The 23,482-nt window shown below is 62.2% G+C and overlaps 1 protein-coding gene across 3 annotated transcripts in view; it reads left to right on the forward strand.

Moving 5' to 3' along the window:
* Positions 1–21,201, forward strand: part of PEBP4 (phosphatidylethanolamine binding protein 4) — a 95,369-nt gene extending 74,168 nt beyond the window's left edge. For all 3 annotated transcript variants that reach the window (XM_063358595.1, XM_063358596.1, XM_063358594.1), the window contains 3 exons: positions 10,619–10,664; positions 12,871–12,987; positions 20,752–21,201. In XM_063358595.1, coding sequence (XP_063214665.1) covers positions 10,619–10,664; positions 12,871–12,987; positions 20,752–20,843 — 255 coding nt within the window. In that variant the 3' untranslated portion in view covers positions 20,844–21,201. The remainder of the gene's footprint in view (positions 1–10,618; positions 10,665–12,870; positions 12,988–20,751) is intronic.
* The last annotated feature ends 2,281 nt before the right edge of the window (positions 21,202–23,482 follow it).

A 23,482-nucleotide genomic window follows, 5' to 3' on the forward strand; every position in this document is an offset into this window, starting at 1 on the left:
GAGCGGTAGCAGGGCTGGCACGCGCGGGCTTTGATCCGCCCCCGCGCCCGGGAAGGTGCCTGGGCCGGGGATCAGACACCCCGGGGAGGAGGAATTTGCAGGGGAGGACTGCGGCGTGCGTACGCACCCCCGGCCACCCTCCATCCCTGAGGTTACCCCCCCCCCAACCCCGGCTTGGCTGCCAGCGTGGGATGCAGCATCCCCGTAGCCACCATCCCCATCTGCCTCCCGAGCCACCGGGCGCTGTTGGTAGCCATCACTGGGTGTCCCCCTCCCAAAATGTGGGCTCGTGCCCTGGTTTCATGCCCTGGGCTCTCAACCCCAGTTGTCGCCGGCGCATCGCCGCGGACCCGGCCTTTGCGTCACATCAGCAGTGCGAAAACCCGCTCCGAAACGCAGGATTCCCACCCCCCGGAGAGGCAGGACAGGGTGCGTCTTTTGGGAAGAGTGGCTGGAAAACGTCAGGTTTTGGGGTGCTCCTCCAGCTTTGCAGCGCGATGCGAGGCGGCGGGGCTGTGTTTTCATCCTCATCGGAGCCTCCCGTCCCCTCTGGGAGTAGCCGCGGCTCGGTCCCGTGCGCCGAGCATCCTGCCCTCCTCGCCATCCTTTCCCCATGGACCACGCGGAAGCCCGGAGCATCCCTGCCAGCCTGGTTGTGCCTCGTGCAGGGATGCACAGTCCGCACGTGGGGATTTTCGGCCCCACGTGCCCCGTAGATGTCTTTATTACTGTTTATTACCGCCTGGACGGTGGAGGGGAATGTGACGGTGCTTTGCAACCACCCGACCAAATTCATTCCTGTCCCCAAAGGCAAAGAAGCCAGTGGAGTCTCCCGGGGGTGCATCCTCATGGTTGTCCCGTGCCTGGCCCCAGGGATGGGTTTCGGTGCACAGAACGGGGCTACAGGCCTTTTAAACGACTGGAATTAGGCAAAATTTGGTGTTTCTCCAAGAATCCTCCGGAAATCTGCTGCTGGAAAAGCAAGCTCATCTTAAAGCTACACGCACGGGGAGCAAACAAGTTTTCCACCCTCAAAGAACCGGGACGGAAAAGACCTTCTCAGTCCCACCCGGCCCTTTTTCTGGCCGGTTCAAGCTTGTTCCCAGCGTTGAAATCTCGGGGGGGTTGAAATCTCTCGTACTTGCATCTTTCTCGGGAGTTTTTGCAGCGTTTTGCAGCTGCCCCATCAGACTTGGGGGCCATGGGGGTGCCCCAGCGAGTGTTGGGGGGCATGAAGGGGCACCTGCCCCCCCCCCCCGGCTCCATGGGGTGGACAGGGGGAGATCCTGGTGGCCCTCCTGGGGAAGGACCGGGCTTGTGCCAAATGCCAGCGCAGCAGCCGCGCGGGGCCATGCAGGTGTGGTGGCGGGGGAAAATCCTTTTTGAGACCCTGACGGGGCAAAAAACTCGGTGAGGGGCAAAAAAAAGCCCTTCACCTTCTGCCCCCCTGCACCTGAGCCATCCTCAGACCTTCCTCCTCCTCTTCCTATTCCTTCTCCTCCTCCTCCTCCCCACCCAGCGCCCCTTCCCACCCCCCGGCAAGGCAGCATCCGTCCTTATCCCACCGGCAGCAAGGAGGCAGGGGATGCTCCCGGGGGGAGGTCTGGGATGGACGGCGTGTGGGACGAAGCCCACCCCAGCCCTCCCCTCGGTGGGGCAGCACCGGGCCAGTGGGTCACGGTGACTCATCCGGCTCCGCCGCGAGCTCGCCCGCAATTGCAACACCGCCGGGATGTGAAAACCCAGCCAGCCGCCGAGCCCGGCATCCACGCAGCTTCCTAACACGCCCCTGGGGTTGCTATCAACATCCCTGTTGTTCTTAGCAATCGCATCCATCATTTATCATCCCGGTTTACAACAGAGGCCCAGGGGGCTGGCAGACGGGGTGTAACCGCGCGGGAGGCGATGGCCACGCTCTCCAAAAGGGGCTTTTTGGAGACTTTTGGACCCAAAAAGGGCGCACCGGGGTGCAGCCACCCCACCGTGGGCTGCTGCCTGCTCCCTGCCTGCTGTTCCCTGCTCCCTGCCCACTGGTCCCTGCTCCCTGCCCTCTGTTCCCTGCTCCCTGCCCACTGGTCCCTGCTCCCTGCCCACTGGTCCCTGCTCCCTGCCCTCTGTTCCCTGCTCCCTGCCCACTGTTCCCTGCTCCCTGCCTGATGCTGCTCCAGCTTTCGGCCACCACCAGCGAAATCAAGGCCGAGCCAGCGCAGACAGCCATGGGAGCACATACAACCCTTTCCGTAAGCTGACTTAAATTGTCCATTTATTCCACCGGTGCCATTTTTTTGCCTGGTGCTTCTCCGCCGGGGATGCAGGAGAGAAGGGGTGGCAGGGCAAAGTCCTGCTCCCGGTTTCGTGGCAAGCCAGCCACCCTCAGCTCCCACATCCGTCACTTCTGTCCTGGCAAAGCCACGTCTCGCCTGCCCCCCTGCAGCCCACGCACTTGCAGAAGGGATTCCTCTCTCTTTTCCTCTTTGCTGGATTAAACTCCTAAGTGACTCCATGACTGAGATACTGATGTCGTCCACTTGGATATCTGTAAAGCCTTTGATACGGTCCTCCGTAACATCCTTTTTGCTAAACTGGAGACCAGGACAAGCAGCTCGGCTGCACGTCTGGGGCCGGAGCCCAGCATCCTTCATCCCATTCCCTCCCCTTTGCCTCTGTAATACCACAGGTGCTTTAAAACAAAACGAAACGAAACAAAAGCCCCCCTTTTTTTTTTTTTCCTTTTCTTTTTTTTTTTTTTTTGGCAACCGAAGTGGGTTTTGGCTGCAGTTTCAAAAACCATTCCAGGTGTCATCAACAGCCTCCGCCCCGCTGGCTCGGACCCCTCACCTACAGCGTTAGGGAACGGCGCAGATGGGCAGAGCGCCTGTGCCAGCAACGCCTAAGCCAGGCAGGTTATCTGTCGCTGCCTGGAAATCCACCCAGCAGAGCCTCCCTCTTTTGAAACGGGATCTTCTGGCACCGGGAACGGCTTCTAGGAGGCAGGCAGGAGCCCGGTGAAGGTCTCTGCGGCGCGCGGATCCTGACCGGTTCGGGTTATTAAGCGCGGCATTTTGTCCCTGCTGCTTTCACGTGCCTAGATTTAAAAAATCTCGCAAAAGAGCCAAGCACCGGGCTGATTTATGTTTATTTTGCTTACTTAATAACCCTAGAGCATGTCCTTCCCTGGGGCATTAGGGTGTATCAGACAAGCATTAATTTAAATTACAACCATGCCCGATATTTATTTTTTAATATGTTTTTATGGTAGCCTTCCCCATTTGTAGCGATCTAGAAGAAAAGCCGATCCACGCCGAGAAGCTGCAATCGCCACCTAATAATCCTAAAAGCACCCAGGGTAAACCGTTGGCGATGCCGACCCCGGGAAGCCGGAGGAGAGGCTCTTTGGAGCCGTGTCGGAGCGGTGACATCCCAGCGTGGCCACCGGGTCCTGCTCCGACCCCAGGGACCCGGGGGTGGCAAAGGGACCCCTCGAGCTGCTTCTGCTCCTTGGGGACCCTCGGGGACTCGCCCTGAGCTTTCCCAGGGGCTCTGAGGAGCCCGGGTTCGTTTGTGCGGATGAGGCCGTGTCGCGCACCGGCGCGCACTCCTGCAGCATCACCGACTCGGCGGTCACTGGGAGACGCCGAGAAACGGTGTCCTGGTGCGATGCTGATATTAAAAACGCCGAGTTTCGGTGTTTGTCGCGGCGTCAGCCCACAAACAGGCAGATCCATCGGCTGCGGGGTACAAATCCGTCCGGGTTTAGCTACTCCTCACCGCTCACTGAGCTTCTGGGTTTGCCCTAAAGAGAAGTTCCACGCAGGAAAAAATACACCTTTTCCACTCTTTCTGTGCCCATATGTGGCTCGGATGTAGTTTATCAAACTTTTGCGCTCGGTTTGACAGCGAACAAGCCAAATATCACCCGGAACGGTGAAACGCCATGAGACTTAAAGGAAATTAAAATAACGGGGCTCAGGCTACGGGTGATGGGGGGCTGGCAGCCGGCGATGGGGTAATCGCACGTATCCCGCCTCGGCAGATCCCGGGGGACACGGGGCTGGACCGCGCGTCGCCGGAGCCTGCCGAGAGGAGCAGGAGGCTCTGGAGCAGCGGATTAATCTCCTGTCATTTGCACGCATGAAAAGCAAAGCAGCTGAGCAATTAAAGAGCCGGGAGGGAAGTCAGGCTGGAGGCGTGGGGTACCCGCGTCGCGGCGGCGGGGGGATGCTGGGCATCATTGCCGCCTCGGGGCCGGGGTCGCCTGTGCCACGTCTCCAGCTGTGCCAGGGGAGGGAAACCAGCTCTGAGCAAACGCCGAGGGCCCTGAGTCATCCCGAGGATCCGGGAACTGGGGCTACGGGGAAGCACCGGGGAGCAGGAGGCTGAGGATAAGGTGTGGGGTTGGGAAAGCTGGGCTGGTTCCAAAGGGAAGGGGAGGTTTCTCCAGGTTTGGGGCGCGATGGGATCCAGCATCGGCTCTGGGTGCTCTGCTGGGCTTCGCTGGGGGTTTATCTGTGGCCTCGGGGACACAACCCTCGGTGTCCTCCCTGCAGCGAGGTGACCGAGGTTCTCCCAGCGCAGGGCTGAGCACGTGGAGACGAAGCAGGAGAGGGCTCAGGAGTCCTGGGATGCGCCGGGGGGCAGCAGGAGGGGTGCAGGGAGCTGCATCCCTGGGGCTGGACAGCCAAAAGTGTGTGTGGGGGGTATCAGGACATTCAAAATCCTCAATTTCCCAGTTTTGCTCATGATTTACCCGGTCAGCAGCCAGCAGGCGTGATGGCCGGGCCGGGCGGTGTGGTACCGACTGGGGTGAGCTGGTTCTGCTGCAACGCTGGAAACTGCAGCCTTGTTAAAGCCAAACGGCTGCGTTCTGGGGGCTTTGGTTTCCTCCGGAGTGTGCGAGTGCAGGCGGGCGTGCGGGTGGATCGGGGTGCACAGGGCCAAGCACGGACCGCAGCAGGACACGGGGATGCCAGGGAGCATCCTTGCTCCCTGTGTCACCAGTTCTCCACAAACCTCCATTGCCATGAGCAACGGGGTCTTTTCCCACCATTGCCCACGCTAAGTGGTGGGGATGAGCCTGGACGTTTCTGGGAGCTGGGATAGGAGCGACACTCGGTGGAAAGAGACCTGGGAGTCCTGGGGGACAACGGGATGACCATGAGCCAGCGATGGGCCCTGGTGGTCAAGAAAGCCAGGGGCATCCTGGGGGGCATCCAGAAGAGCGTGGCCAGCAGGTGGAGGAAGGTCATTCTCCCCCTCGGCTCTGCCCCAAGGAGGCCCCATCTGGAGCCCTGGGTCCAGTTCTGGGCTCCCCGGTTCCAGAAGGACAGGGAACGGCTGGAGAGGGGACAGCAAAGGGCCACCAAGAGGATGAGGGGACTGGAACATCTCTCTGAGGGGGAAAGGCTGAGGGATTTGGGGCTCTTCAGCCTGGAAAAAACCCGACTGAGGGGGGACCTTATCAACGCTGATCAATACTTCAAGGGGGGGTGTCAGGAGGACGGGGCCAGGCTCTTCTCAGTGGTGCCCGGGGACAGGACAAGGGGTAACGGGCACAAACGTGACCATGGGAAGTTCCATCTCAAGACGAGGAGGAACTTCTGTGCTGTGAGGGTGGCAGAGCCCTGGCCCGGGCTGCCCAGAGAGGTGGGGGAGTCTCCGTCTCTGGAGACATCCCAACCCCGCCTGGAGGCGTCCCTGTGCCACCTGCTCTGGGTGACCCTGCTCTGGCCGGGGGTGGGACGAGGGGATCTCCAGAGGTCCCTTCCCACCCTATGGTTTTATGGTTCTAAGTCATTCCCTGCTCTGGGAATCTGCTGTTAAAACACTTTTCTGAGTAATACTGAGCCCTTCCCCACCTTGCCCTTCCCTCCTGGCAGCACAGGGATGTCCCTGGATGGAGGTGACATCCCCACCTCGGTGGGTTTTTCTTCCACAAACTCCTTCCGTGTCTTTCTCCATATTTTTCTATTTCTCCGAATCCCTTTCCCGATGGAGGGAACGCGACGCGACTGCGCCAAGCTTTAATTCAGCGGCATAACAACGTTGGCTTAACGGGATGTGACATTTATTATTTAAAAAAAAACAAAAGGGATTTGCCCGGTCAGCTGCCAGTCTCCTCCAGGCACGAAACTCCAGTTTGATGGTGATCGGAAAAGCAAGGGAGGTCTGGAGCCATGCCGGCAGGGAGAGGGTCAGCGTGGCGTGGGTGAGCTGGGGGGATTCAGGACCATCCCGTATCCCGGCGCTGGGATCGGTGTGGGAGACAGTTAAAATGCATCCGAGCTGGGAAACGCCGGAGACCGGGAGCGCTGGGAGCTCGCCGGGCCCATCCCTGCTCTCTCATGGCCTCCGTCCGCGCCGAGAGAATCGGAGGGAGAGTTTCTCTTGGACTGGGGTTTCTTTTTTCTCACATTTTTTGTTGGAAAGCGGGATGAGCCTGGACATTTCTGGGAGCTGGGATAGGAGCGATCCTCGTTGCTGGCGCTGGCTTTGGCGGAGAGGAGGAAAACCCAAAGCGTGCGCCTTCCCCTGCAAGGCCAGGGCTGAACAGATCCGTATCCGGCCGCAATGAGCATCTTATTCCTTTATCCCGCCTTTGAGCCTCCGCTCCGCTTGCAGGAGGCTGGATCGCCATCCCGGCGGCTCTGCCCTGCCCGGGATGCTCCCGAGAGCCAATTCCTAAATCCTGACCTCATTAGAAAGATCACAGAAAGAGAGAATAACGAATCTGGGCTCCCGGCTGTGCCGGCTTTGAAGCCGCCTTTCCTCCCCGCCGTGCCGTCAAGCTAGCGCGCCGTAAGCGAGCAGCGCGGGAGGAGCCCTGTTTGTTCGGGGATTAACTTCCCCACTTGCCTAATTGTTGGTTAATCGTATCAGCGGGCCGGCACCGTGGCTGCCACCCCGTGGGACTTGTCCCCCCGGCACCCAGATGTGTCCCCCGGGGTCTCCCCCTCGGCCCCGGGTGCGGGTTGGGGTGCGCTCCCGGGGAGGTGGCGGCAGCCCTGCCCCGCTCCGCTGCGCAGCCCTGGGTCCCATCCGTCATCTGTTTGTCCTGGTCCCCTGCCAGCGATTGTGCCGATTCCCACACCCACTTTCCATAACCCTCCGTCCTCGCCCGGGCGAATCGCTGGCGCGCTCGCCAGCCATCCCTTTCCCCTCCTCTCCGATGGGATCAGACACGTCCTGGAGAGGGGGAAGAAAAGAAAAGGGGGAGGGGGGGGGGAGGAAAAAAAAAAAAGATCAAGAGGAAAACAAAATGTGACTCACTGCCTTCTTAATTTATTTGTATTTATTTATTCCCCCCCCACCGCGCCCTACGCTGCGACGTGCAACGCTAAGGCGATCTACCGGAGAGCCTCGGCACAGCCGGTGTCCGGCTCGGCAAAGGGATGTCAGGAATAGGGGGGAATTAATTTTCTCCACTCTTTTGGCCAAGGAAAAGAGCACAGAGAGGAGGTCCTGGCACAGGAATTGTGTGGCGTGGATTTTTAAGGCTGTCCGGGTCTTTGCATGAGCATCCCATGTCCCACCAGCATCCCATGTCCCAGCAGCATCCTGTGTCCCACCAGCACCCCCTGTCCCAGCAGCATCCCGTGTCCCAGCAGCATCCCATGTCCCACCAGCACCCCCTGTCCCAGCAGCATCCCATGTCCCAGCAGCACCCCCTGTCCCAGCAGCATCCCGTGTCCCAGCAGCATCCCGTGCTCCACCAGCATCCCATGTCCCAGCAGCATCCCCTATCCCAGCAGCATCCCCTGTCCCAGCAGCATCCCCTATCCCAGCAGCATCCCCTATTCCAGCAGCATCCCGTGTCCCACCAGCACTCAACACTGCGCGGCACGGACCGGAGGGTGGAAATATCTAATTCCACCTCCTACACTGTGTCCTCGGCGGGGGGAAAAAAGAAAAAGAGAAGATAAAAGGCTGGGAAGCTCAAATGGTGTCATTAGGAACTATTAATGCTCTCATAAAAGGGCATTAATAAACGCGGCAGCTCATCAGCGTCCATTAGCTCCGCTCGTGGCAGGGATCTTCGGGGGCCGCCGGCGTGCAATGCTCCCCTCGCCCTCGCCGGCATTTCAGCAGCGGGGCAAGGGGCTGGAGGGGGGGTTTATTCCTCTCTGCCAACCGTTTCCACCCCCCCCCCAACAGCAGGACCCTGGGAGGGAAAGCTCGCAGGAGCAAGCGGGGCTTCACCCCCGACCCCGCCGTCCTCTCCTGCAGCCCGTCGCGAGCAGCGTTTGCTCCCTTGCTTCCAGAATAGCTGTTTACTATTAAAAAAAAAAAAAAAAGAAACAAAAACAAAACAAAACAAGGCAGGGTTTCCAGTGCTCGTCCTTATTTTCTCCCTCCCGCCCTCTTCCTGTTCTCGCCTCTTAAAAGGAGCTTTATCCTTTGACTCTCCCATCCCCGGGGCTAGCCAGAACCCACTGCATCTCGGGGCGAGCAGGCAACCCACATGGGCAGGCAGGAAAACAGGGAGGAGGCCCCGGCCTCTCCCGATAAGCCCATGGCAAAGCCAGGAATAGCAGCGAGGTCCCCGCACGGGAGCAGCCCTACCCTCACCGGAGAGAGAGGAAAAAACCAACCAACCCTCCATCCCTGCCTTTGAAGAGCTGGGGCTGGCAACCGGCCCGGCCGCATGGCGAGCTGGGGCTCTGCTGCGAGCTTCCTCGGCTAGCCCGGCCCCGTAGTCGAGATGGGCACATCTTGGGGGGGGGGACAGGCACAGCTGGAGGGGCTGGGCGTGCAGGGCTGGGTAGAGCAGATGTGCACATCTGGATGGAGGAGGCACGCACGTCGGCCGGGCGGAGCAGGCGTGGAATGGAGCGGAAGCTGGGGGGGGGGGGGGCTGGGGAAGCACATCTGGATGGAGCGGGTGTGTACATTTGGATGGAGGGAGCAGGCATATGCATCTGGATGGAGTGGGTGTGCACATCTGGACGGAGTGGGCCTGAGCATCTGCATGGAGTTGGGTGTGCACATACGGGTGGAGCGGGCACACACATCTGGATGGAGCGGGCACGCACATCTGGATGGAAGGAGCAGATGCACCCATCTGGACGAGTGGGCCTGCACATCTGGATAGAGCCAGTCCGAGCATCTGCATGGAGCGGGCACACACATCCAGATGGAAGGAGCAGACGTACACATCTGGATGGAGTGGGCACGTGCATCCAGATGGAGCAGGCACGCACATCTGGGTGGAGTGGGCCTGAGCATCAGGAAGGAGTAGGCCTGCACATCTGGAAGGAGCGGGGTCTGATCATCCCGATGGAGCAGGCCTGAGCATCAGAAGGGAGCAGGCGTGCACATCTGGATGGAGCGGGCCCATGTGGGCAGACCGGGCAGGGAGAGAGCAGCCAGCGCAGCCCCACGGCCTCGTGTGTCCCCCCCGGGACACCCCGGGGTGCTTCTCCCCAGCAGCCTGCGCGCCGCCTTCCCCTCCCGCCGGGAGCCGAGGCATCCGAACCTGCCCCTCGCTGCCCAAAACCTTAGTCATCCCCTCTCTGTCGTCGGGATATTTTCGGCTCCGGCTGCCAAGGTGGCAAGCCAGCGGCGGGGAGCCGATAGCCAGGGACCCGCGCGGCATCCCCGTGACCTTCGCCGTGCCACCGGCAGCTTGCCGGAGGCTGTCACCAGCCGTGACTCTGTGCAGAGCAGGTTTCTTTGGGGAGAAAGCGAAGCTTTGATCCCGAAGAGCCGGGCAACCGACCGTGTTCCCCGCGTGCACTTTTGCTTGCAATTATCTGATGCATCATTTTTTTTATTTTTTTTTTTTCCGGGGTAATAACTCCCCGGGCAGGTTAGGACGGAGGAGCCCTGGCAGCGGCGCGTGTGTGGGCAGGACTGGAATAACGGGTGCCGTAGGAGAGGATTTACGAGCGCTGGGAGGTGGGGGCCGCCCGGGAATAGCACAGCAGGTCAGGGGTGAGGTGGCTTGTGCAGGGCCAGGATGCGGCCGAAGCTCCTGCCGCCGTCCCCTTCCCATTAATCCATTCCTGGTGGGATGCTCGGTGGTCCTCCAGTCCCAGCAGAGCCAAACCCGCCGGGCAGTGGGGATTTCTCGCCGGGCAGGAGTTTCGGTTGAGAGCAAAACTGTCGTGACGGGGCAAAGCTTTGCCGCGGGAACACCGGTGCAAATCGCCGCGGTTCTCCGCTGCCGGCCTCTTCCCGGCTGGGACGGTTCACCCATCCCCAACACCAGTGTGCCCAGTGGCGCCGAGGCTTTTAATGGGGCTGTTGTGGCTTTCCCAGTATGCCACAGCCTGGATCACCGGCTCACCAGACCACTGGCCCCCCCCGCCGTGCACGGGTGACAGCATGGTGACAGCATCGCCTGTGCGCCAGAGCACCACGTGTCGAGCCTCTAAATCCCAAATAGCCCAAAAAGCCCCCGGCGCGCTCCTTACACCCTGGCCCAGCCATGCCCCACCGCCCCCCCCGCCCCGCCAGGTTTGCTCCCTTTGCAAGGAAAACACCCAAAATGTTGGAGAACAAACACCTGGGGAGATGCGGGTGCAGCCGGGGGGTGGGGGGTGAGGAGGGGTCTGTCCCCCTACATCCTTCTCCCAGGGGGCCTCGGTAGCATCTCACCCCCCTCTTCTTGTCCTTTCAGGGTGCGGATCTGAGGACTGGGGACATCAAAGGGCGCGTGCTGACGGGTGAGTGCAGACCCCGACGGGGACACGCAGGGGGGACACGGCGGGGGGGTGTCCCGCAGCCCGGGCTGGGAGCCGGGAGGAGGCGGTGGCAGAGCTGGTTGTCCCCGGCGGGGACGAGCACGCCAGGACAGGAGGGAGGGACGCGAGGGGCTCCCGCTGGGCGCGCTCTGAAATAGGAGCCACTTTTTCTCTTCTTTTTCTAGAGGCAAAAGTGGTTAAAAAAACTCCCCAGCGGTTGGAAGAGCTCCAAACCAGTGTGAAAAGGCGGCGGGGGGAGGAGGATGGGGGGGGGAAATACAATCAAAAAGAAAAAACAGGAGATAAAAGCGGGTGAATCCCAACTACTTCTGTGATGTTGCACCAACAAAGACTTTCAGCTCCAAACAGAGCAGCCACAGCTCAGGGGGGTGACACCCCCAGGGAGCAGGGCCGGGGGGGCCGGGGGCTCGCCCAGCTGTGGGCACACGAGTCCTGGAGGAGCTTCAGCCTCTTGTCCCTTGGCGGGGACAAGACGGAGGATGAGGGACGGCAGCGTGGAGCTTCGGGGAGTGTCTCACAGAATCACAGAATGACCGAGTGGCCGGGGTGGGAAGGGACCTCTGGAGATCACCCCGTCCCACCCCCGGCCAGAGCAGGGTCATCCACAGCAGGTGGCACAGGGACGCCTCCAGGCGGGGTTGGGATGTCTCCAGAGACGGAGACTCCCCCACCTCTCTGGGCAGCCTGTGCCAGGGCTCTGCCACCCTCACAGCACAGAAGTTCCTCCTCGTCTTGAGATGGAACTTCCCACGGTCACGTTTGTGCCCGTTACCCCTTGTCCTGTCCCCGGGCACCACTGAGAAGAGCCTGGCCCCGTCCTCCTGACACCCCCCTTGAAGTATTGATCAGCGTTGATAAGATCCCCCCTCAGTCGGCTTTTTTCCAGGCTGAAGAGCCCCAAATCCCTCAGCCTTTCCCCATCAGAGAGATGTTCCCGTCCCCTCATGCTCTTGGTGGCCCTTTGCTGTCCCCTCTCCAGCCGTTCCCTGTCCTTCTGGAACTGGGGAGCCCAGAACTGGACCCAGGGCTCCAGATGGGGCCTCCCTGGGGCAGAGCAGAGGGGGAGGATGACCTCCCTCCACCTGCTGGCCACGCTCTTCTGGATGCCCCCCAGGATGCTCCTGGCCTTCTTGGCCACCAGGGCCCATCGCTGGCTCATGGTCATCCCGTTGTCCCCCAGGACTCCCAGGTCTCTCTCCACAGAGCTGCTCTCCAGCAGGTCACCCCCAACCTGCCCTGGTCTCCCCGGGGATGTCCCTCTCCTGGGGACAACCAGCCCTCTCCGGTGATGGTGCACCTACACCCCCCGGCCAGCTGCGGGCCCCACGTCTGGGCAGCTGTGCTCTTCTCGGTTGGGTTAAGGGCACACATGCAGCACGCGGTGCAGCCCAGGGGATGTACCCACCTGCGCCCCGAACATCTGCGGCGACGTGGGGAAACGACGCTGCACCTCCAGCACCTGGGAACCCACCGCTCCCACCGCAAGAGCATCCTCCCCCGCCAAATCTGGGTGCGGGAGGACTTCAAAACCACCCCCCTGGAGCCCGGCCAGCGGTGTGTGGGGCACCCTGCACCCCCATGGGGCAGCCGGGAGGGCGAGGAGTGCTGGGCTGGCTGCTGGGGGTCTCAGGCTTGTCCCCACGGCAGGTCCCCGCATGGCTCTCCCCAGGGGAGGCTGCACCCAGAAAGGGGGTGACATGGAGGGGGCACGGCGGGGGTGGCACAGGGATGGGAAGGGTGATGGAGGCGAGGTCGGGGCGCTCGGCGGGGAGGCGAGGAGCACCCCGGGGCTCTCAAGTTGAAAGAGGAGGAGGAGGAGGAGGAGGAGAGGGCGGTGGCTGGCGCAGCGGGAGGTTGGGGGCAGGTTATTTCAGGAGAGGGAAAACAGGAGCTCCCCCCGCCCCGGGCAGAGCTGGGGGGGGAACCAGGCGGTGGAAAGGCAGGGGGTGGGTTTGGGGGGGGCACGGCGGCTGCTTTTGCCTGTGAAACACCTGCGGTGCCGAGCGCTTTCTCCCTCCAGCCCCACGCGAAGAGGGGGGGTGGTGCTGGGTGGGAGAGCCGGTCCCAGCCTGGAGTTGTTGCGGGGGGGGGGTGATGGGTGCGTGATTCCGGTGGGGAGCGGGTGCTGCTCGGAGGGATGCTCAGCCATTATCTTTTGCATCCCCAGATTACGTCCGGCCCACGCCTCCGCCCCGCAGCGGGTACCACCGCTACCAGCTCCGCCTGTACGAGCAGCCGGCCCAGGTGGCCATCGCCCTCAGCCCCCAGGAGTGGGTCTCGCTGGGTAAGGAGCGGCCGTGCCCTCGCCGTCCACCCCACGGGGCTTTCCCGGGGGTACGGATACCGCCATGTGTCGGGAGATGCCAGAAGTGGGGGATACCAGAGGTGGGGGATGCCAGAAGTGCCGGGCTGGGGATGCTATTTTGGTGCAAATGGACTCCAAACCCTCACGCGGGAGGCAGGGGGGGTGTTAAGTCCTCGCAAGGCGGCGGAAACCTTCGGCAAAACGGCTGGTAACGGCCTGGCTAGTGGGATCGGAAGCAGGGAGAGATCTCGGCGGCGGTGAAATGGGGCTGAGTCCTCGCTGGCACGTCCCCATCGGCCCCATCCCGCCTCCCTCCCCCCAAAAAAAAGCCGCGGGAGTTGCATCACCAGCACCTCGGAGGGAGGCAGATAGGGATCAGCCACGGAGATGATGGTTTAGCAAGGGATTGCTCAAACCGGGCTGACACAACGCCCGCCAACTCCCAGCTCCCCGCCGCCTCCCCAAATCCCGCGCGCCGCCGGTGGAGGACGTCTATCCCCCAAACCGCGATGGGACCGTTCCCGCTGCTTCATCCCGCGTGGGATGGGGGTGGCCCCTGGGACCCTCGTCCGGGGCGAGGACCCGTCCTGCAAAACGCGAGGGGTGGGTTCCTTCGCCGGCGGGAGCCAGGCAGCCCCGGGGAGGGGAACGCGGGGCACCGCGGTTCACGTGGCCTCGGCAAGGGAAATTTCAAAACTTTCCCAGCCGGGACCACATGAGCGCGGCTCGATCGGCAGGTCAGGTCGGTGCCTCTCGCCTGCGCCGGCCTGACTCAGCCCTGCCCCGCGTTAACCGACGCCGCGCGGCACCCCCCGGGGAAAGGCGAACGGCGGCGGGGTGGCTCCGGGGACATCACTGTCCCCACAACATCCCCATGCCGGGAAAGACACCCCCCCAGCAGGTGCGGGGCCGGGATGCTGGTCCCGTGGCCGGAGCGGGGCCACTGCTGCTGCTGCTGCGAGTTTCTCTGCGGGCTATTTCTGCCCTTCGCTTTGCTTTCTGGCTCATTAGCTCTGCTTCTTAACGACGTGCGTTTGAAGCCACCACCACCCCCCGCCAGCGGAGAGGGGCACTTCCCCGGCCCCTCGTCCCCGGCGTGGTCGGAGGAGGGGGCTCCACTGCTGTCACCCGGGGCCACGCACCCGCATCCCGAGGCTGGGAAGGGAGGCTGGGACACCTTTTCCCTGATAAATCCCCTTATTTGCAGGATGTGTGGCTCCAGCCCCCAAATTTCATACCCAAAGGGGTCCAGCCATCAGATCCGTGTGTCCTACGGAATATCAACCCCTGTCCCCCATGGCACAGGGAGGCTGGGAAGGGAAGCTGGGAAGGGAAGCTGGGAAGGGAGGCTGGGATACCTTTTTCCAGATAAATCCCCTTATTAGCAAGATGTGCGATGCCAGCCCCCAAATTTCATACCCAAAGGGGTCTATCCACCAGACCCACGTGTCCTGCAGAAGGCCCCTCCCTGTCCCCCTGACCCCGGAGGCACAGGGAGGCTGGGATGGGAGGCTGGGACACCGTTTTCCAGATAAATCCCCTTATTTGCAGGACGTGCGGCTCCAGCCCCCAAATTTCATACCCAAAGGGGTCCAGCCACCAGACCCACGTGTTCTGCGGAAGATCCACTCCCCGTCCCCCCGTCCCCCAGGCGCAGGGTGGCCGGGTGCTTGCTCTCCGTCCCATCCTCAAGTTTCTCGGCTCTTCCCGGGCTCCCTGGGAAAGACCCGTGAAAACGGCAGCGGATATTTCCTCCGCAACATCTGATGCCGAGCGTCGCCGTTTGTCAGCCAGCTGCGGCTGTCTCTCGGTGGAGGCTGGTATTTAAGTAGTTGGTTGAAGGTTATTTTTAACCATTTCACTGCTGCATCCCATCCTCAGCTGGATTGAGCCCATCTCTAGAATTCCCAGGGCCGCCGTCGAGCGGGGCGTGAGCCCTAAAAGAAGACAAAGGATGAGATTTTGGTGTCTGAAGAGTTTTGAGTAAATCCATCCCCAGGGAGCGTGGTGGGACGGACACCGATGGAACCACCAGCCCTGTGTGGCTGAGTGATGGGATCTGGCCCCGTGGTGCGAAGAGGAGCAAACGCACGTGGAAACAAGGTCCAGCGGAGGGACATGGAGATGCTGGGGGGGCTGGAGCCCCTCTGCTGGGGGGACAGGCTGAGAGAGCTGGGGGGGTTCAGCCTGGAGAAGAGAAGGCTCCGCGGAGACCTTGGAGCCCCTGCCAGTCCCTAAAGGGGCTCCAGGAAAGCTGGGGAGGGACTCTGGAGCAGGGAGGGGAGCCATGGGACGAGGGGGAAGGGTTTTACACTGACAGAGGGGAGATTGAGATGAGATCTGGGGAAGAAATTGTTTGCTGTGAGGGGGGTGAGCCCCTGGCCCAGGTTGCCCAGAGAAGCTGTGGCTGCCCCATCCCTGGAGGGGTTCAAGGGCAGGTTGGCCGGGGCTTGGAGCAACCTGGGCTGGTGGGAGGTGTCCCTGCCCAGGGCAGGGGGTGGCACTGGGTGGTCCTGAAGGTCCCTTCCAGCCCAAACCATTCCGTGATTCTAAGGAGAGCCTGACCCCAGCAGACCACTGAGAAACTCAGCCGGCTCCTCCACGGCTCTGGCTTGGTCCTCTCCTGCGGTATGAGACGCAGGTTCGGCCGGCGATGCTGCAGGCACAGTTTGCAGCCTTCCTCGGGGTTTTCCATCTTGCTCGGCCTTCAGCCAGCCCCTTCTTCTTGCTTTTATTTCGCCCTACATCTGCTGGCCGCCATGTCTCCATCTCACCAGAGATGGTGGCACCCATCATCGCCAGGCGCTAAGGCTGGAGAGGGAGAGATGTCCTGACCAGAGCATCCAGCCCAGCCTCCGGATGCATCCAGCGCCGCATCCCTGTGCCGTGCATCCATCCCTCCAACAGCTGGTCCCCTGGTAGAGCCCGCCTGGGGAGAAGATGGAGCAGAGCAGCTCCCTCCTTCACCTTCCACCCAGGCACAGCCATGGGATGCGCTTTGCTGGCCCAACTGGGAAAAGGTGCTGGGCCAAGCGGGGCCGAACTGGGGAAGGCAGTGTGTGCCAGGCGGGATGGCAGGAGCTCGGCGGCGGAGCCGAGAGGCCGGAGCCTCCAGAAGAGGGCACTAAACCAGGGCCTGCCTGTCCCCGCTGCTCGGAAAGAGCCATTCCTTGTGCAAACCTTTGGGAAACCATAAAGCGAGGGGCAACGGCAAGTGTGGAAAATAAATCCGTGCCGCTTCTCCCCCCCTCTCCCCCCCCAACACCCGGCTTTGCGGTGCCGGCAGCTCAAGGGGAGCAAGGACGGCTCCGCGGTGGCTCCGGTGCCCACCCTGCCGTGGTGGGGTCCCGGCTGGGGTGGCACCCATGGGGAAAGGGTCGGGTGCCGTGCCCGAGGGCGCGCGGGCTGGCGGTGGCAGAGATGGAGGGGGGGCTGCAGCACCCCGCTCCTGTCCCCCCCCCGGCCGCCACCAGCGCTCCCCGGCGCTGCTGGCAATGGTGAAATCGGTTGTTTACGGCAGAGGTGTTTCTCCAGGGCGGCTGTTGAGCAAAAAGACTTGTTCCATCAGGAAAAAAAACCAAACCAAACCAAAACACCCTGATCCTTCTCCGCGAGCGTTTCTGATCAATCCCGGCACTGGCCGTTTCTCCCTGCGCGACCGCGGGCTGATAACTCTCTTGGAGCCTCAGTTTCTCCATTGGAGTTGGATTCACTCCCTTTTTTTTTTTTTTTTGCAGCTTTGCAACTAAATCGTGGCTGGGCACCAGCCCTGTCCCCGCTTGGGACCGGGGATGGAGACCCTTGGGGTGTCCCTGAGGCCGTACGGGCACCGCCAGGCGGTGCAAAGCCCTTCCTCCCTCCTCGCCCCGCTTCCCTGCCCGAGCCGGGAAGGTTTTTACAAGCCGTGTTTGTGTTTTGGCGAGATGCGAGATAATAAGTTGTGGTCTGCAAAATGTCAAAGCCACCCCGCGCTCTCCATCCGGCGCTGGGGCTCCGCCGCAACGAGCCGCGGGAAACTCCCTCGGCCGGGGGGAATTCGGGCATCCAGGGAACCCCGGCCGCGGCGGGGTGGCACGGTGGCGCTGGGGACCTTCTCACCCATCTGCAGCCCGCGGGAGGATGGAGACCGCTTGTTTCCTTTCCTTTGTGGGGGAACTTTAATTAGCACAAAATCTGGAGGCTTAATTGTACCTAGCGGGCAGTGCCGTATCTCCCTCCGCTTCCACCCTGCCATGTCCCAGTGCCAGGTGCCCGCCAGCTCTGGTGAGCACGGGGAGATGCTCCTCAGCATCCCCAAACCCCGTCCTGCCCCAGAAAGGCATTTTACACCTGGGAATGGACTTTTGCCTCCCAGAAATGTTGCCTCTGGGAAGCGGCAAGTCCTTTGGGAAGGGGGGACCAGGGGTGAGCCCAGCTGTGTGCCCTCACCGTGTTGTCTCCATCCCTCCCCTCCTCCCTCGGAAAGGTATTTTACACCTGGAAAAGGACTTTTGCCTCCCAGAAATGTTGCCTCTGGGAAGCAGCAAGTCCTTTGGGAAGGAGAGGCCTGGCTGGGTGCCCTCCCTGTGTCACCATCCCTCTCCTCCTCCTGCCCCAGAAAGGCATTTTACACCTGGGAATGGACTTTTGCCTCCCAGAAATGTTGCCTCTGGGAAGCGGCAAGTCCTTTGGGAAGCGGGGACCAGGGATGAGCCTGGCTGAGCGCCCTCCCCGTGTCTCCATCCCTCTCCGGCTTCTCATCGGGGCCACAGCATTGACTCATGAGCCGATCTCATGCGCCTCCGATCTGCCCAGCTGGAAAATCGGGTCGGACCGGGCCCCGGCGGGGAGGGAAAGGCTGCGGCTGGGACGGGAGGCGGCGAAGGGCTTGCGGGAAGCGCATGATCCCGGCCAAAGTCCCCGGGTGTCAGTTAATGGTGACCAAAGCAGCCGGCGGCCTCCCGCCTACCTCCGCTGGGTCATCATTAACCTTGGCAGAAAAGCATCAGGGCTCCTATCAAGGGAGAACGGCCCCGCGGATGAGGCTGATAAATTACAGCCGGACACGTGGCCCCGGCACGGCGGGGACCAGTGGTTTTGGGGGCGGGGGGTGGCAGAGCTGTGAAACAGCCCCGTGCCCACGTCACCTGTGGGGCTGGGGGGTCCCTGAGCTCCCCGAGCCCAGCGGCTGCCTCGTGCCTCAGTTTCCCCAGCCGGCACGCAGGGATCAGGCGGCGGCCGCACGTGTGGGTGTCAGCCGGGCGCTCCTCGTCCTGCGGCGGCTGCTCGGATAAGGGTCAAGCGCGATGATATAATCCTCCGGGAAACCAGCTTGAAAGCGGACCCGGCCACGGATGAAACGTGGCATTGTTTCGGCGGGGAGGGAGAGGGGACGGCGGCACCGCGACCTCAGCTCCCTGGCCACCCCCCCGCCCCGCTCCATGGTCCCGGTGACCCATGGCCGGTGCGGCAGCATGATTTGGGATGCTTTGCAGTGGGACATCACCCGGGGGGTGCGGGATGTCGTGCTGGGATGGGGCACCCAGTGTGGGGATGCGCCACGGCGCGTCAACTTGGCGGGGGGCACGCGGACCCCCAGGCTGGGTAGCCACATGGTGCATCACCCCTTTTGCCACACCGGCGGCTGCTCCCGGGGGTTTTCCCTGCGGCCGGTCCCGGCTCCCCGCGAGGGACGGGCACAACCGGTGCGATGGCAGGGAGGAAAGTAGGTCAGGAAAAACCCTCGCCCCACGCGTGGGGGCGAGAGCCGGGGCTGTTGCCTACAGCGGCTCTGCCTTCATTCCCCCCCCCTCACCCCCCCGGCTCCTTTCATCCGCGCCTCTCCGGGGGCTTCACCCACATCAATGGCAGCTCCCGGCACCCCTGGGAGACGGGGGTCCCGTGGGGCGCCGGCCGCTCTCCCCCCGGGGGCTTTCCCAGCGCTTTGAAACCCTGTGGATGAAAGGGCTGAGGGCGCAGCGGGAGCATCCCACCCCCCCACGCCCCCCCCCGAGACCCCTTCCCCGGGCGCCACGCTCGCCGGGACCCCTGGAGCTCAGAGCGGGGATGGATTGAGACCCCCCAACCCTCCTTGCCAGGGTGTTATTTGGGGATGGACGTGGCGGGGCTCACAGCCATTGCCAGGCTTGGCAGCGGCACCGGCAAACCCAAAGCCCCCTCGGGATGAGCCAGAGCTGCTGGAAATGTGGCTGCGTGTCCCGGATGGCAGTGACCCCGGTGTGGCACAGCAGGACTGACCTTGTCCTCGGCTTCCCTGGGGACATCTGGGACCCTCCCAGCTACACACGGCCTGACTGGATATTAGGAAAAATGTCTTCACGGAAAGGGTTATCACACATCGGAACAGGCTGCCCAGGGAAGCGGCGGAATCGCCATCCCTGGAGGGATTTAAAAGCCGGGCAGACGTGGTGCTGAGGGACGTGGGTCAGTGGTGGTTCGGGCAGTGCTGGGTTGATGGTTGGACTCGATGATCTGAAAGGTCCCTTCCAACCCGGACAATTCCATGATTCTGATTCTATCTCCTTGCCCCCGGGGTGCAGGGTCCAGCCTGAGCATCCTGGGTCCTCCTTCCCAGGCGGCGGAGCATCTCCCCAGCCACATCCTCCTGCTGCTCCAGGAGGTCGCAGGGTGACAGCACCGGAAGCATCTTCAGAGCCCATCGGGGGCTTTTTGGCCGCAGGCTGACTCGCTGTCAGGGGGGCAAGCCAGGGGGAGCCGGGCTCCACCAGCGCCCCGAGCCATGGCCGCCCCGTGCGGGGTGATGCAGCAGCTCGGCTTTTGCTCAGCACTTTTGCAAGAGCGAAGGGGATGGTTTGCTCCGGCTTGGGGCTGAGATGCGAAGGCAGATAAGGGCTGCCAGTCTGCAGCGTGACATTAAAGAGCAGCTCCAGGAAGGGGAGAGGAGGGGAGGATGAGTTTCAGATAAACAACGGGCCCCATTTCTCCCCTTCCCCCCCGGTGACACCACAGTCGCGTTCGGTCCCACGTCCCGCCGAGCAGGGATGGAGGTGGCAGCCTGAGATGCTCGGGTCCGTCGTCGTCACCCGCCGGGGAAAGCCCCTCTGGCCGGGGAGGAGGATGCTCCACCAGCCACCAGCCAGACTCAGGCTCGACACTGAGCCCTGGCAGGGGGATTTCTGCCCCGCGGGGGCCGGGCACAAGGGAACCCCTCCTGCCCACCCCCTCGGAGAGGGTTTCCCTGCCACCTCCAGGAAAAACTGAGGCCGGCTCCAGCCACGAGCTGTCCCCGGCATCCTCGGGTCCGGGCAGGTGGCAGAGGACGGGGGTCAGGAATGACGACCCCCACCCTCAGCCCCATTAACTTGTGGAGCAGCGGCTCGGTGCATGCGAGCCGGGGGGGGGAGCTGGGCGATCTCCTGCCATCTCCCCCACGTGCTGCCAGGGGATTTCCAGGGTGGGCTTGTAGGAAGCCGTGGGAAGCTCTAAAGGTCCGCAGGGGCGGAGGGGGGGGGTCATGAGAGGAGCCAGCGCCATTTACCCCCAACCCGGGGGACGCTCAGGGCTGGGCTCCCCGTGGCTCCCTGCCCTCTGGCCCCGCGGGGCAGAGCCCGGTGCCCCCCCGCCGGCCTGCCGCCGTTCGCAGGATGTGGGCTGCAGCAGGCGGTGCATGGCATGCAGCATGCAGAGCCCCATCCCGGCCCCGGAGCATGCCCCCCACACACACACCCGCCTCCAGCCCCCCTCCTCCCAGCCCCGCTCACCCCCTCTCCCCCCTCTCCCCAGGTGCCTGGGCGATGGAGAGCTTCGTGAAGCAGTTTCGGTTGGGCTCCCCGGTGGCTTCAACCCAGTTCCTCACCAAATACTACGAGGATTAGCGCCGGCCATCGCGTCGTTCCCCCGCGCAGCTGCACCCCCGCACCCTACAGCCGCCTCCGCCCGGACCGCGAGGAGACCCCACCACCCACCAAGGACGCCCCCTCCTTCTACCAGCCCGGCTTCAAAGCAGAACCCCATCCCCTCCACTTCCAAAACCTTGGGTGGGGGGTTCCTTTTCCCCTCCCGGCAGTGTCCCAGCTCACCCTGGGTGTCCCAGGAAGGGTGGCATCACCCTTTTTCCCTCCCCTCGCCCCATTTCTAGCCTGACCCCCAGCATGTCCCGCCTGCACCTTCGAGGGTCTCGAGCTTTAACGCTTGCAGTTTCAGAATAAAAGATGGACGGAGCGCGTGACGTGACCTGGGCTCCTCGCCAGCAACGAGCGCGGGGCGATACTGGGACAGCACTGGGCGAATCTGGGTGCTTTGGGGTCCGTGCGGACCGTGGGATGGAGCGGACCCCCTGCATCCAGGGTTGGGGGGGGGGGACACTGCCAGCAAAACCCTCACGGAGGCGATGCTGGGCATGGCCCGATGTCACCTGGGGGCTGCGGGTGTGGGAGTGGGACCGTGGTGGCCGGCCGGGGGGTGGGCCCTGGGCAGCAGAATGCGGGGTGGCAGCGTGGGAACCGGGCACTGCCCCAGCCTGACTCCGGCCCTGCCCTGCCTTTGCCCTCGCTCGCTGCTTCTCTTGGAAAGCAAAACCGAAATTAAAGCCGTAAATCAGCAGAGCTCTGCCTACTGGCCACTTAGCCGGACCTCCCCTTTAATTAGCTCTTTAATTAGGCTTTCATCTAAGACTTGGGTTTCTCTGAGGCTTGGATTCACCTGCCTGCGAGTCCTCCTCACAGTGTCTCCTTGGTGGCTCCGCTGTGACAAAGCGGATTTTGTCCTGCCGGTGGCCAGGGCTGCATCCAGGAGCGCTTTGAGCAAACCATGGCGAGCAAGACCCTGGGGTGGGGGAAGGTTTTGCAGGCAGGGGAAACTGAGGCACGAGGGAACGACTTGCCGACGGCCGTGCAGGGAGGTCAGGCATCCTTCAGAGGGGGCGGCGATGCTCTTATTGCTGCATCTCACCCCTGCGTCGGTCCCTGGGTCTGTCCCAGAGCAACCTGTTCCCCGCGCAGGAGAGAAAACAGGTCTCCGCCATCCCTTCCTCGCTCCCTGCGCCCGGCTGGCCGCCATCCCCAGCAGCGAGAGCGGCTTTCACTCCATGCCGGGCCGGAGGGGAAAGAATTAAACGTGGCCGGGACTTTCCCTCCAGCAGGAAACGGCTGTTTACCTTGCAGGGGTTGAATCACCGCACGAAGGCGCGTCGCGTGGGTCCCGCAAAGCTCTGCCGGCCTCACGCGCGCGCATGTGTGTGTGTGTGTGTGTGTCCTGGGAAGGGTCGGGGGGTGCAAGGTGCAAAGGAGGATGCGGGAGATATGGAGGGGTCCCGGCTCGCCCCGGGCACACGGCGCCGGGTGAAGCTGCGAGGAGGGGAGGGGAAGGAGAGCGACAAAAAAAGGAAGCTGGGCAACATACCACAACCCAGGGAAAAAAAAAAAAAAAAAAAAAAGAAAAAAAATACAAACCACGCTGCCCGGCTTGCCATCGGCGCTAAAATTAGCAGCAGAGGAAATGACACTGAGAGATGTCATGGAAGTCTGCTAAAGTTGGATTTCTCCTTCTCTTTCTCTATACTTACCCTCCGTCGAGGGTGTAATTGGCCCGTTAGGTTAATGCGGAGGGACCGGTGTAAATGAAAGGTCACGCTTTGTTGACATCCTGCAGTCAAACTACAGTCATCCTTTCCTCCCTGCCTTTAATTCCTTGTGGCTGGTGTGTTTATTTTTGGTGGACCGGGAGAGAAAAGGCGATCGGATGTTTATCCTTCTAGGAAATTATCACCATCGTTCTGGGCTTTAATGTGAGCTGGAGATGAGAGGGGTTGGACACACTCCGCGTCTCCCTGGTCCCAGCCAGGCCGGCTCTCCCAGGGCAAACTCGTCTTTCTGCCATGTGTCATTGATGGGAACGGGGACAAGGATGGGGATGGGATGTGGGTAGGGATGGGGATGGAGATGGGGGTGCGATGGGATGAGGATGGGGATGAGGATGGGGATGAGGACAGAGATGGGACGGGGATGGGGATGGAGATGATGGGGAAGGGATGGGATGGGATGAGGATGGGGATGGAAATGGAGATGGGGATGGGATGAGGATGGGGATGGGATGGGAATGGAAACAGAGAAGGGATGAGGATGGGGATGGGATGGGGATGGAAATGGAGATGGGGATGGGGTGGAAATGGAGATGGGATGAGGATGAGGATGGGATGGAGATGGGGATGGGGTGGAAATGGAGATGGGATGAGGATGAGGATGGGATGGGAATGGGATGGGGATGGAAATGGAGATGGGGATGGGATGGGAATGGAAACAGAGATGGGGATGGGATGAGGATGGGGATGGGATGGGGATGGAAATGGAGATGGGAATGGGACAGGGATGGAAATGGAGATGTGATGAGGGTGAGGATGGGATGAGGATGGGGATGGGATGGGAACGGAAACAGAGATGAGGATGGGGATGGCATGGGGATGGAGGTGGAGATGAGGATGGGGATGGGGTGCGATGGGATGGTGATGGAATGGGAA

Source organism: Chroicocephalus ridibundus, chromosome 23 (assembly GCF_963924245.1).
Source record: "Chroicocephalus ridibundus chromosome 23, bChrRid1.1, whole genome shotgun sequence".
NCBI classification, from domain to species: domain Eukaryota; kingdom Metazoa; phylum Chordata; class Aves; order Charadriiformes; family Laridae; genus Chroicocephalus; species Chroicocephalus ridibundus.